Source organism: Gobius niger (genome assembly GCF_951799975.1).
Source record: "Gobius niger genome assembly, chromosome: 1".
Taxonomy (NCBI): Eukaryota; Metazoa; Chordata; class Actinopteri; order Gobiiformes; family Gobiidae; genus Gobius; species Gobius niger.
The window spans coordinates 14,107,512-14,121,003 of record NC_136852.1 but is presented as its reverse complement, the minus strand read 5'-3'; the positions used below and the strand labels follow the sequence as shown (position 1 = coordinate 14,121,003).

At 42.6% G+C, this 13,492-nt stretch overlaps 1 protein-coding gene across 2 annotated transcripts in view; it reads left to right on the top strand.

The window, feature by feature from the left end:
- Positions 1-11,455, top strand: part of LOC306976265 (leucine-rich repeat and fibronectin type III domain-containing protein 1-like protein) — a 173,314-nt gene extending 161,859 nt beyond the window's left edge. Inside the window, exons 9-10 of one of the 2 annotated variants that reach the window (XM_079574173.1) lie at positions 556-1,169; positions 11,244-11,455. In XM_079574173.1, coding sequence (XP_079430299.1) covers positions 556-1,169; positions 11,244-11,251 — 622 coding nt within the window. In that variant the 3' untranslated portion in view covers positions 11,252-11,455. Of the gene's footprint in view, positions 1-555; positions 1,170-7,729; positions 8,006-11,243 lie in introns of those variants that run through there. The other variant, XM_079574172.1, reaches the window with a different exon arrangement.
- Positions 11,456-13,492: the final 2,037 nt, after the last annotated feature.

The window sequence follows — 13,492 nt, the reverse complement described above, 5'->3', positions numbered from 1 at the left end:
TTTTTACTCATTAATTGTCTGTGAGAGTAAATACTACACTGACAGAAAAGACAAAGGGAGAGAGGGATATTATACATCCAATTACACAATGGATTTTTTTTTTTTTTCACTCACACTTGTCTGTAAATTGTTTAAGTGGTGCTGGCCCGCAGTTATCTTTGCCCGTTAGCCTGTTAGCTTCTTCTTCAAGATTCTATTAGTGTGTATTGGTGGCTCCGACCCGTAGGCAGCGAAGTTGCAATTGTGGTTTTCTGGCCAGAGACACCAGGGGAGATGAAAGACCCCCCCAATCATCCCATTAACACTTGTATTACCCCCAGAGGGACTACGGAAAGGATTTATTAAGTTAAAAGAGTTACTTGGTAATGCTTTAACATGTAAAGTTAACTTGTTTGCACTTTATCCTGTTCTTCTTTGAATGCCCTTTTCCCTGACTATTTGACTATACCCCTGAGTGTTCTTGAGAGCTGTTGCAACAATATGAATTTATCCAATCTAATCTTATCTTAAACGTATGACTGACGATGTTACTTTCTTCTCCGTTTGTTTCGACAGAATGATTCCATCGACGACCAACGACTTCCTGGTCCGTGACCTGGCGCCGGGGCGGAGCTACGACCTGTGCGTTCTGGCCGTTCTCGACGACGTGGTCACCTCCCTCACCGCCACCCGCCCCCTGGGATGCCTCTCCTTCAACACCGACACGGAGTTCAGCCAGTGCCAGGCCATCCACAGCCACTTCCTGGGAGGGACTATGATCATCATTATTGGCGGAATAATTGTTGCGTCTGTCCTGGTGTTTATCATTATCCTCATGATACGATACAAAGTGTACAGCCATCACGGCACGGGCCCCGGCAAGGCGGCCATGTCTGCACCGAGAACGCAGAGCAACGGGCAAGGTGGACAGTCCAAAGTGACTGATAGTCAAGAGGACCAAGGACTGGGGCCGTCCCGAGCCATGTCGCCTAGCAACACCCTCAGAGACACTGTTGCCTTGGTTGAGGAGGAGAGCACGAGCCAGAACACTATGTCTAGGACTGACTCCACAGCCAATGAAGAATTGCTCTCCCCTACCAAGTCCCGCTTCTCCTCCCGAGTGGCCATCGAGATGAAAAGCAGGCCGTCCTCTGCCGCCAAAGAAGCAACCTCCCCCAAGGAACTAGCAGGTACGGAGACACACTGCCGGTTTGGATATTAGGAGCACACGAGAGGCGGGGGTAGAGCTGGCAGACAATAACAAAACACACAATCATAGATCAAGGAGGGAGTTAGATAATGTGCAATTCAGACTACGAAACCGAGTGCGCTGATAATGTGTTGCGTGCTTGAGAGTGTGAGCGACTGTGCAGAATGACATCCTTGTGGACCTCGGCAAATTAGGCAAGAGTGTGGCCCCGCTCTGAGTTTTAATCAAAAGTTCTAATTAAACTTTGATCGATGACGGATCAGGTGTAAAGGCCAAAGAGCAAACCTTTTTGAAGAGACGGCATATTCAAAGACTTTCCACATCTTGAACAGTCATTAGAAAGTGAGCATTATCGCCACGGCATACTTGGCAGACTTTGTGTGCTTCCCGGAGTCGCAAATGTCTGTGTTCTTTCTGCACAATCCATTATCCTGCATTAAACCTGCTGGAAACAGTTAGACTGCAGGCAGCCCGAGAAAGCTTGTTAGCTATTTAGAATGGCACAAGCTGAGTGTTCAAGTGCAAAAGAGGTAAAGCTATGCCTTTAAAACATAAGAAAGGTTCAGAGACGCCAACTTCCTCATTAACAAGAAAAGTTTTTTCACTTCATAAACTTTCTGTATCTTCTTTGGAATCATGCATTGCCTGGTGCCTATTTTATTATTTTTTACAGAAGAGGTAGATTTGCAGTTTCTACACAACGTTCTAAAGTTGCATTGAATTTCATAATATAGTGAAGAAACACCTTAAAGTGCATACGAAATGTTTCTGGCATTTATTTTCATTTTTATTCCTCATTGATCTGAAATACAAGGTAACATTTCCATAATAACCACACTGTAGTCAGTCAGAGTGAATCTTCTTCCTCCCCTTCCCTCCCCTGTCATGTTTTAATCCATAAAAAAATGTTTGCTTTTCATTTTAAAATAGCCACTTTGCTGATGTAATACTCTGACTAATATTTACCATAGGCATTTTTCATTAAATCATAAAAAAAGGAAAACACAAAACCTGTCAAATGCTGTATGAATCACACTAAATGTATATCCATACAGGCTTCTTTATGACCCCACATTATTGGCCGTGCTTATTCAACTCTTGATTCCATATAAATTGTGCCCCTCGAGTCATCATCATGCCACTGCAAGCAGCCACCTCCACATTCAGAAGGGTTATAATTAAACCTTAAGGGTATACAAACACATTCCAATTCTATAACGAGACAGGGCCCTGTAGTGCCACTGGAACATCGCCTTCTGCCACGGGGCAAAACCAGGAAACTCTGTAACCCCACGTATTTAACATAATATCCTTCTACAACAAACTGAATTATGGAAAATCACAATCACATTGTCAAAGGAGCAATGCTAACCCAAATGAGCAAGACTTAGTGGCTCCTCAAGATTAGTCAAGGTTTGTCTCGAGCAAAATATTTTTTGTGGAACTGTTCGTCTTCCTCCATTTTCCTCAATAAAAGTAGTGTTTCTGAATCCAACCAACTCAATTCATTCATTAAAGGAATAGGCCACCGTTTTTACATACTGAGATATATTCTTACCTTATCTTTGACGAGTTCTTTAGGACCTGTCTGGTCTTCCCCCGTGCCTTCAGTCACGTAAACACAGCGCAGACGGCGTTAGCATTTAGTCTCTCCCCCTCTCCTCTATAGCTCCAAAACAGGTCAAGATAGAAGCTACCAAGCTCTTCCACGTTTTCCCTATTTAAATATGGTTACGTGAAGTGTTACACTACAAAGTACAATTACACAAAATTAAACAATGTGGATTTTCTAAGCGGATAAAAGGGGGAACTATATTGTAAGGCATAATAATACCAGGAGTAGTTTGAAATCCGCGCAGTAATCTTCACTTTACTGCGCAGTAATCTTCACTTTACTGTGTGGATGCCAAACTACTCCTGGTATTATAGTAATGTTTACATGGCTGTCAAATCACTTGATCCTGAAAAGTACCCCCAGATCACACACAAATCCATCGACTTCTTTTGGAGGTTGGATGTTCTATATTAAGCCTACTTCAGCTCACTCCCCCTTTAGCTCTAATCCACTCTAAAAAATAAAATAAAACAGGCTTTCATTAGAACGAATAAAACGGAGACATGATTTCACATGAGAGTCTTAAACAGCTGAGTCACAATGCTTTATCAGAGCCCGTTATGTCATTCAATTGGCCTTTGTGAAGAGGTTGAAATTAGGTGCCATTGAGTGTGGCTTTGATAGTCGGGAGAGGAGAGTTTATCCAGCAGGTTCAGCCAGAGTTCTCACCTTCACCATCTCCATCGTAGGACTGACATTTATAACACACTTGACTTCTGGGGCGCTGTTGTTTCAAAGGCAGCAAAGATTTTTATTGGATCAAATTATAGGGGGATGTTAATTGGCTTAAAGTAACGGAGACCATGTTTTTCTTTTTTTTTGGGTCATGCTCTCAGAGGCTGAAAATTGTTGTGAGTAAAAGATGCCTTCCAGTGCAGCTGCTGGTGCAAAATTGCTATCCAATTTAGTATTCAGAACCTTGCTTTCTTTGCTCCACGCAAATGCAAATACTACAGCTACAAGCATACGGCATTTGTCAACGTAAAAAGATATGGGAGAGTCATATCTGAATTTGTTTAAAAAGAAAGATCAAACAGGGACAGGGTGTTTTCATGTATCTTAACTCCATGCCATGTGATACACCATATACTTGAAGAGAAAACGTTATTACTCTACAATGGCCCGAGCCTTGTTTCCAATGCACCCCACCGCAAACTCAAATTAGCTGGTAAAGAAAATACTACCACCCCAAGCCACATTGGGCCACATGTGTCACAATGTGAGCTGTATAACAGAGCGTCTTGTGTCAAAACGAGCCTCTTTAGTTCATGAACTGCATGTGCTCATTACTGCTGTAAAAGGAAAGATTTTACTAGACGTATAAATCTTGCTTAAGATTTGCTTTTCGGCAACAACACTACAATATATCGCGAAGTTCTGATATCCCCTATAGGCATAGTTAACTGCTGTAACCTCATATAACCCTGGCCCTCAGGTTTATCGGGATCATCCAAAGAGCGCAAGGAGCACTGTAATTACGATCTTCACACCAAAAAAAAAAAAAAGTTGGGACTAGTTGTGCTGCATTGTTTTGTACTTTGATTTCCAGGCGCGATGGCACTTTGAGGGCAGGCCACAAAGAGAGGACTACAGTGTGCGCAGCCTGTTGGGTTCCACGGGGTTGTAGACGCGTGTGATGTGTTTTACTGGTTGGTGCATTGCAGAGAAAGGCAACATTGATCAGATCAGAGGGAGGAAAGCCGCAGCAGAGTCAAAGTGCCCGAGGAACAACGAGCGACTGACAGAAAGACGCACAGAAACCCCCATTAAAGACAGCCGCTTGTCGAGAGTCGCAACCTCACCTGAAACAACAGCTGGTTATGTCAGGGAAGATGTTAAATATTGTTTTGCCAGTGTATACACAATGGTGGAACAAAGTTGACAACAGTTAGGGCATCTATTATTTTATTAAGAATGATGTACGTTTAGGGAAATAAAAATCTTTGTAGGCTTTAAGCCTTTAATTACATTACTCAGTCACACAACAAATGAATGTGCTCTGGGGGAGATTCGAACCAGGGGCCACTGGTGCAGCAGGTTTAAGACTTAAATGTTCATTACTTTTTATTCGGAAGTGTGTATTTGTGTAACCTTTTATTGACCCAGCAGCTGTAGGTGGTTAGCATGGCGCCTTTCCTTCCATCCCAGTGGCCTCTAAGACGCTCCAGGATCAATTGTTTTTAGGGCATCTGGTAGGTTTTTTCTGCTGATAGAGCCATCTCCATGGTTACGCATACATTCCATCCAGAAAGACTAAAAACCTATACAATTGATCCTGCAGCATCATAGAGGCCACCATGATTTAAAGTAAAGGCGCCATGCAAACCACTCATACAGCCGCTGGGTCACTGAAAGGGCAGATACGCATTTCCCATAAAAGGTTACATAATACACCTTTAAGTGATATTTAAACCAGGAGCAAAAGGAGCAATTTCAACCAACATCAATAAGTGAATAAGTTAAAACTCCTACATATTTTGGGGTGATATTGTCGCAGTGAGCTAAAGCAGTACTAAGTAATTTGTTTACCTTAATTAATCCTTTTCGTAGTCCCCTTGGTGTCTCTGGCCAGCAACCACACTTGCAACTTCGCTGCCTACGGGTAGGAGGCCCCAATACACACTAATAGATTCACGAAGAAGAGGCTAACAGGCTAACGGGCAAAGCTAACTGCGGGCTAGCGCCACTTTAACAATATTTACAGCAAAGTTTGACTGAAAAAAAATATCTCCATTGTGTATTTGGATGTACAATATCCCTCTCTCCTTTTGTCTTTTCTGTCAGTGTAGTATTTACTCTCATGGAGAGATGGAAATTAGCCCAAGGCTACAATCCGATTCGGCTTGTTTACATGCATGAGACCCATGTATGTTCATTGACATGCACTGTCCCGACCAAATAAACCAATTAATTAATTAATTAAAAAGTAAAAAAACTGCTACGACTCCTGCAATGGCGCTTATGGCCTCTAGGGGGAATGAGTTACTTGGTACTGCTTTAAGAATTGTGTCATATATTTATTTATTTCAAGCTCCAGGTTGTCGAACATCTTGTTCAATGAAAATGGCACTAACAGAAAAAATATAAATGTTTGAAAAAATTAAAAATGCACCCAGTGAAATTGTGAAACAAACATTTACAATTGAAAGAAGTGGGAAGATTTTTTTTTTTTTTAACTCCCACCTCCATTCATGCGTTCACCTTTCATAATAAAAAGAAACGTTTATCAGTGAAGACTTGTTCTGCAATAACCATTCATCTGATACAGTCTTTATTTTGCCAAATGTAATTTCCCACGACTTAAGGTGGGTGTGGAAAATCACCAAGATTGCTTAAATAATTTGTTGTTGAAAGTAGCACAACTGACTGAACATGAAGATCATTAAGAATCCTGCCCACATTAGCTCAGTATAAAAAATAAATTCTTCCTTAAGAAAACAACATAGTAACTGTAGAACTGTCTGTTTGTGACAATGGCGCATCACCTTATAGCCGGCGATCTGTCATATCTCGGTAAGTCTTGCACAGGCGTTTGCACATTGTGTAAAAAGCAAGACCTTGAGCCGGATTCAGATGTTCCCATTAGATTAGGACACAGCCGGGTCCGCCGCTACAAGGATGTGTCTGGCATACAGCTGTGTGTGGCCTGGCAGTGACCCTGGAGCCTGTCTGTCCTCTGTGGGTTTTCATCTATCACTGCTCGTCCCAGTGTCATCCAAAATGGCCGTTCTCATTCTTCACCGCCGTCTGCCTCTCACAAGCCCTTACGAGCCACTCTCTTCACTATTTTTCATACACTGCTCTGGCACTTTTGGAGCTTATGTGTGCGTCTAGCAATGGCGTGTGACAGTGGGGCTGCATGATATAAGGAGAGAAATGTGATAGATACAACTACTGCAATAGCATGGATTTGACAGAGTTCTATAGAGGATGCCCTTCCTAGCCTGGCCAGTGCTTTGTTTCGCTTCAATCACGCAAATTTGAAACTTGGCACTTGAATGCGGAAGACGCTCAAATGTAGTTAAAGTAGTTTCATAGTTTGTCTGTTGATTTGGCAGAGGATGGCAATTTTCAGCGTAATGTGTTTTGTTCAATTTCATGTTTTGAACTCTCAAAGGAAGGAAGGAAGGAAGGAAGGAAGGAAGGAAGGAAGGAAAAGAATGGCAGGAAGGAAGGAAGGAAGGAAGAGGATAGAAGGCAAGAAGGATGGAAGGATGGAAGGATGGAAGGATGGAAGGAAGGAAGGAAAAGGATAGAAGGAAGGAAGGAAGGAAGGAAGGAAGGCAGGAAGGAAGGAAGGAAGGAAGGAAGGAAGGAAGGAAGGAAGGAAGGAAAAGAATGGCAGGAAGGAAGGAAGGAAGGAAGGAAGGAAGAGGATAGAAGGCAAGAAGGATGGAAGGAAGGAAGGAAAGAAGGAAGGAAGGAAGGAAGGAAGGAAAAGGAAGTGTGGAGGGAAAGGAGAAAGCAAGAAAAAGGAAGGAAGGAAGGAAGGAAGGAAGGAAGGAAGGAAGGAAGGAAGGAAGGAAGGAAGGAAGGAAGGAAGGAAGGAAGGAAGGAAGGAAGTGGGGCACAAAGTTATGCATAGCAACATTTGAACTCACCAATTATGTCAATAACGCTTTAGCAATGAAGTATACACAATGCAAATTAATCATTATTCATAACTTCAGTTATATAAAACGTGTTGAATGATGTCACATGTCATATTTTCTGCCAAATAAGAAAAGCAGAAGCGTTCAGATACATTATGCAGCCCCATGTGTAAGTGTGTTTCATTATGCTTCTTGTCATGTCTCTGTTCTCACACTTGATTGTGTCTGGCTTTGCTTCCTTCCTCTGTGTGTCTCTCTCTCTCTCTCTCTTCTCCGTTCCTCTCTCTCTCTCCCTCTCTCTCCTCTCCCTGTCTTTCCGGATGCCTCCAGCAGCAGACAGCAGACGTCCCCGTAGCGTGGAGTGGAGAGCCTATAAGATCTGAAGCTCACTAGACCACAAAAGTTCACACTCAACGTAATGACTGGCACTTAAACTTAAGCTTCCGTTTTTCCTGAGATGCCCCCTTCTCCTGCTATGAAGTCCTGTTTTCCACCGGGGTCCTTATCCTGAACTCCTGAGTCATAAAACCTGCCATGTTTCTCACCCAAATTTAAGAGACAACAGATTTATTATATCTTTCTAGCAGTCACTCAACACGACAGTCGGGTTAGACAATGAGGTATGGCGCTTGTAAACATTTTGCACGGTTTGGTTGCATAGAAAAGACAAATCTATTTATCTTATAGACAGAGCCGTGGGAAGATATTTTAGTTAGGGGGTTCTGAGGGACAAAATTTACCCCCAAAATACTTTTTCTGTGCATAAATCCTATTTATTAACCTCTTAACTCCCGCCTGAACCGAGAGCATTTTCTCCAGTTCAGCTTTACCCAAATCCTGTAGGCCAGTGTAACACCTCATTTGAAAGACCTACAAAACTAAATTGATCTTTTTCCTCACGTCAGATTTTTTTTCATCACTTTTTTTGGTGGGCAGTCATCTCATTTTTGTCAAATTTTCGTGACTTTGTTGTCACTTTTTCGTGAAATTATTCGCATTTTTTTGTCAAATTCCTATCACTTTTTCGTCCATTTTTTCTCAATTTTTCTCACTTTTTGGTCAATGTTTTCTAACTTTTTTCACATTTCCATCCTTGTTTTCGTCTCAGTTTTGTTGCTATTTTCACACTTTTTTCCAGAAGCTTTTGGACTGGGGTCAAGCTGGAGAAAATGTGCTCGGTTCAGGTGGGAGTTAAGTGGGTAATGTTGCCTGCAGTTCACAAACTATCCACCAGGGAGTGCTGCAGCGCCCTCAGCACCCTGGTTTCCCACGGCCTTGCTTATAGATGAGTGAAACATCACATCTATACTTATACATCTATACGGAATTAAATAGGCTCAGACATTACTAGTAATACACACAATTATCAGTTATTTATAGTTTGATAGTACTTTTATCTTACTGAAATCATCCTCTTGTAACCATAGCAATTGAATTTCTTCTCTAAACTCAATAATATATTGGCTCACAGCACTACACTTATTCTATTGATTCCATTTGGGTGAACTAGTCCTGTAATTACCCCATACTTCCCTATCTAATTGACCAGTCATAGTGTCCTACCCTCTCCGCTTGTGTTCTTACTCCCCTGCATCAAAGCCCTCATTGTTAGCTTGATTAGCCCTATCTCTCCCGCCCCTTCCTCATCCACTCCCCTCCTCTTCACCCCACCTTTGTCTGCCCCATCTCCGCTTTCATCCCTCCGTCCGCCGCCCGCCTCCCCCTTGCTCTCTCAGACATATCTTATCGCTTGTGGTTTACTGCTCTCTCCCCCCCCCCCCCCTGTATCTCTCCCATCTCCGCCCATCCCTCAGCGGCCGTGCTCCGGATTGATGGTAAGGGGTAAAAAAAAAAAAAAAAAAAAAAGTGAGGAGTGATGGAGCGGGAGACGGCCAATGTGAGGGTCCGCCTCATTCCTAACGTGACACGGCAACAACAAATGCCGGCGGTACATAAAGGCACTTAATGAAGACGGCGGCTGACAGATGTGGCAGAGAAATGCGCTTTTGACAAACATACACATTAGGGCCTATGGATCCCAGCTGCGGCAATGCACAAGATTATGCCGTTTTCCCCCATCACTCACTTTTTTTGTGTGTGTGCTGTTCAGAGTTGCTGACAAATGCGAGCCAATTTGGAGAAGCTAAGAGTTGGAAATATAGCCTTGAACGCTGTGGCAAAGAAGCAATAATGGCTGCAATTAAGGGGAACCTGGATACAGCGCCATGCTTTGTAAGGCAGCATGATGCCGGGGGAAGTTGCTCTGTAGTTGGCATTTAATGACTAAAAGGCTACTGTCTAAGTGGTGGGATCCAATTGCACAGCTGTCAAGACAAGCTGACATTTCGAGCCTCCAGAGCTCCATATTGTTGCATTGTGTTTGTTTTCCCTCAGGATGTGATATAACGTATTTCAAGCACACGGCATCGCTTATTGCCAAAAGTCCCACAACACAGTGAATCATACACAACGATATTAGCGTATAGCGTGGATTGCTATTCCCCTTATGGATTTTCTGTCATCAAGTCAAATTGTTTACAGCAGCAGCAAGTGAAACACAAATGGTAATGGTTTCCGCTTAAATTGCGATTTTACCCAAAGGAACCAGTCACACTCTCATTCATGCACCAATGTAGAGGCAAGGTGGGGCACTGTCACCCCAATATAAAGGCATTTGAGTTTGAAAACTTTTTTTTTTTTATATCTGAGAATAAAAAAGAGGTCAAAACATAGTGATCAGTAGTTAGGAGATCAGTATATGGAACAAATGAAGCATGTACACCGTATGTACAGTGGGACATATGCTTGACTCAAAGCTGACTGTGGAGAAGTGTCAGGCTCAGATTATGTGTGTCGCGGCCCATGTGAAAAGAGAAAGTGTTGGAACTGAACTGATCCTACAACCTTTAATTATCAAAGCTTACACCCTGCTAAGTGAGCTAAATCTCCAGGGGTAAGTGGGCCGGTTTAAATCATAAGACTCCTGGGCCAAAATGAGGTCCCAGCACGCCTCTGCGTATGTACATCATAGTATCATCGTAAAATACGCCTATTTTCTTCTTCTTTTTGTTCACTCAATGGAAGAGGAAGTGCATTAATGTTGTGTTGATCGATGTGTTCCAAACCCATATATTTCTAACATTCCAGTTCTTCCCAGGGATGATGTTTCAAAGCTCTCAGGAAGTTATACCGTCACAGCCATGTAAACAACAACAGCTAGTTCAGAATCAATAATACATAACACTGGACACAAAAGAACCAATTGAATTCCAATTATAGAGGGGAGAAAATCAGGCCTTAAAGTGTATTCTTGAACGGCTTTGCAGTTGAATGAAGGAACCTACCTTCAATTTGTGGGGTGACAAACCTATACATCTCAGTAAATTGTTGTTATATGGCTCTGGCTATACAATAATAATACACTATTTTCAGTGCCAAAAGCCTACCGTAACACTGTTAATGTGGATCAGTAGAAAACTAGATTTGAGTTGAATATTGTCATTTTCTTATGTTGTCAAAATTCCAGCTTCCACAGATGGCTTCACTTGAAAGATCAACAGATTTGTTTAGCTTTTGAAAATATTGTTGCTGTTTTTTTATTTTTTATTCTATTATCACCAACTGCGACACCTGGCAATTAGCACCAGAAAAACAGAGCTGAACACAATCAGCTGTGAAAACCACTGTTTGCATGCAAAAGCAGGGCATCTCCACTCCTGGAGTCTAAGAAAACACCCCTTTCAACTTTGACAAAATGCCTCCTGTTCGACACCGATGAATGTGATCCTTATTGTCTTTACGGCACCTTGTAACCTTCTCCTTATTGCTGTTTGTTTGTACTTTGCAGAACCCTGATGTTGTTGTTCATAAGGCGGACATGGAGAGCACAGCGCACCACCTGGGAAAGCCTGATGAAAAAGCCAGAAGAAAAAAAGAAAAAAAAAAAAAAACGACTCCCCCCTATCCCTCACATACTGTCCCGTTCTTTGTTTCTCTCAATAACACAGGCTTATAGACACAGACCTGTTTCAATTACTTTGGACTACTTCATCCACCCCACCCCCCCCAACACCCTCGGTTCTCATGACTCAAGAAGAAGAAGATCTCTTTTGGAAGCGACCGCACCAGTGGCTCTCGGCTTTCGGCACTTTGCTGCGTTTAAGTGGACCAAGTCATTATCAGAGCAGTGGCGTTTATATCCGATCAAACTTTCCTGGAGAGTGACAAAATGCATGGAATTGCAAATGAAGATGTAATGTGATGCATACATTTGCACCGGCTCTACACGGGAACGCTGCTATTACAAGGTATATGCCCGGTAGACAGAGCTGGAATCCGGAAAGCACAAGCAAAAAAGCATCGGAGCAGAAACCCGTTGGGGAGCTTGAAATTCGGACTCACGCGGAATTTTCAGAACAATGTAGACTTTTCCGAACTTGACTGGACTGATTTGGTATCAAAGCACAGCAATCCTGTACCCTGCTGCTCTGGTTCTGCGTCCGTGGACCCTTGTGGATTCATATCGGCCGTTACGTGCAGCTCGGCAGGCCCACTTAAACAGGTGAGTGATCGGATGATTAGCCCATTAACCTGCAGCCAAAAGAAAAAGCAGTATTTGAGTGCCATTAATTAGCATGGCATACGCTAACCCGCAAGCATTCACCTTGGCCGTCACCCAAAATTTTAGCTCGGTCCTGCCCCTTAGTTTAAGACCCACTTTCTGCAGCTCCTCTGGCCCTCAGCGTTCCATAACCTAATTAGGCCATGACTTTAACAACGCCTTCTAATTGCTCTCAGCAGGACAACGGCACCAAGATCAACCGTTTTTGGTTCTGTTACTAGTAGCAGACACTTTTACTCATCTACCCTTTCTTTTACGAGCATTTTCTTTTCTTTTTTCCCCCAGACTTTTGAAATAGGTTTATAATTCTCAGCTCAAGAGTATAATGCTCATTGAATTTCAAGAATATGTAAGTGTTGCAGTGTTTGGTCCCACTGACCTTTAATCGCTGCTGCAATGAATGACAAAAGGGGAGTTCTTTTTACTGCCACGCTAAGTGCTGTAATCTGCAGCACGTCCGCCGCCTACTTAGATGTGCAGAGCTCACTTTGAAACAAGAACCTCCTCCTGAGTGTTTCTCGGTACAAATGTTTTATTGGCCTAACGTACCAACCACTCGATTTTAGCTCTTTATAGGACACCCATAAATATTTCACTATCATGCAGAAAACCAACGTGAGCAAAGTTACCATATTTGGTTTATATATAAAATATCCAAAAAGTACTTTAAGGTCTCAGGAGGTGCTGGTGTTCAGGAGACGTTGTGTTTTGTGATGTTGATGTTTGAACGATCACACCTGTCCAAGAGCTTTTGTCATGTGATTGTTCTGACCCCTCCGGTCAGTCACCTCAAATATTGTTTTCCCAAATATTTTACAAAAAAACAACCTTTGGCTACATAAACATAGTCCTAGGGTTTACTGGGTCTTTTTTCCAGAAAATTCTGTAAGTATGAATAATAGCTGCAACGGTTTAAGTGAACAGTGATAGTGCCTGCCTTTTTCATGCTGTAAATTATTTCACCACGTCCTCCAAAACCGACACACTACAATTCACCAATAAAATGTGTGAGTTTCTTCAACTTACCCTTGGTTAGTTTTCAAATTATGTAAAGAAATGTACTATGAATTTAGCCAGACTTGGGTCTTTTTCAGAATTCAGAGAAAACAGGAAGTTGAGAGCGCGACCGGTCTCTGTAGGATCTGTGATGTAGGGTGATCTCTTCTGATTGGCTGAGTGAGGACCACACGCTTCTTTACCTTACTGATGTGCAGCAGGGAGGCCAGAGGGTTAAAACAGAGTCGTATTACTTATTCAGACTTTACTCTTCCTTTTTGGTTTGACAAGTAATATTTTGAGGAGGTTATTGGACCAATGACAGCAGTAAAAGTACATTTACCTGAGTATTGACTGCTTCTTCTTCTTCTCCTGTGGAGTTTAACGGCGGTTGGCATCATGCACGAGTACTGACTGCATCAACAAAACTCTCAGTCCCTGCTTCTAGCCCGAGGCGCTAACTGACCTCTGGTGGAGAA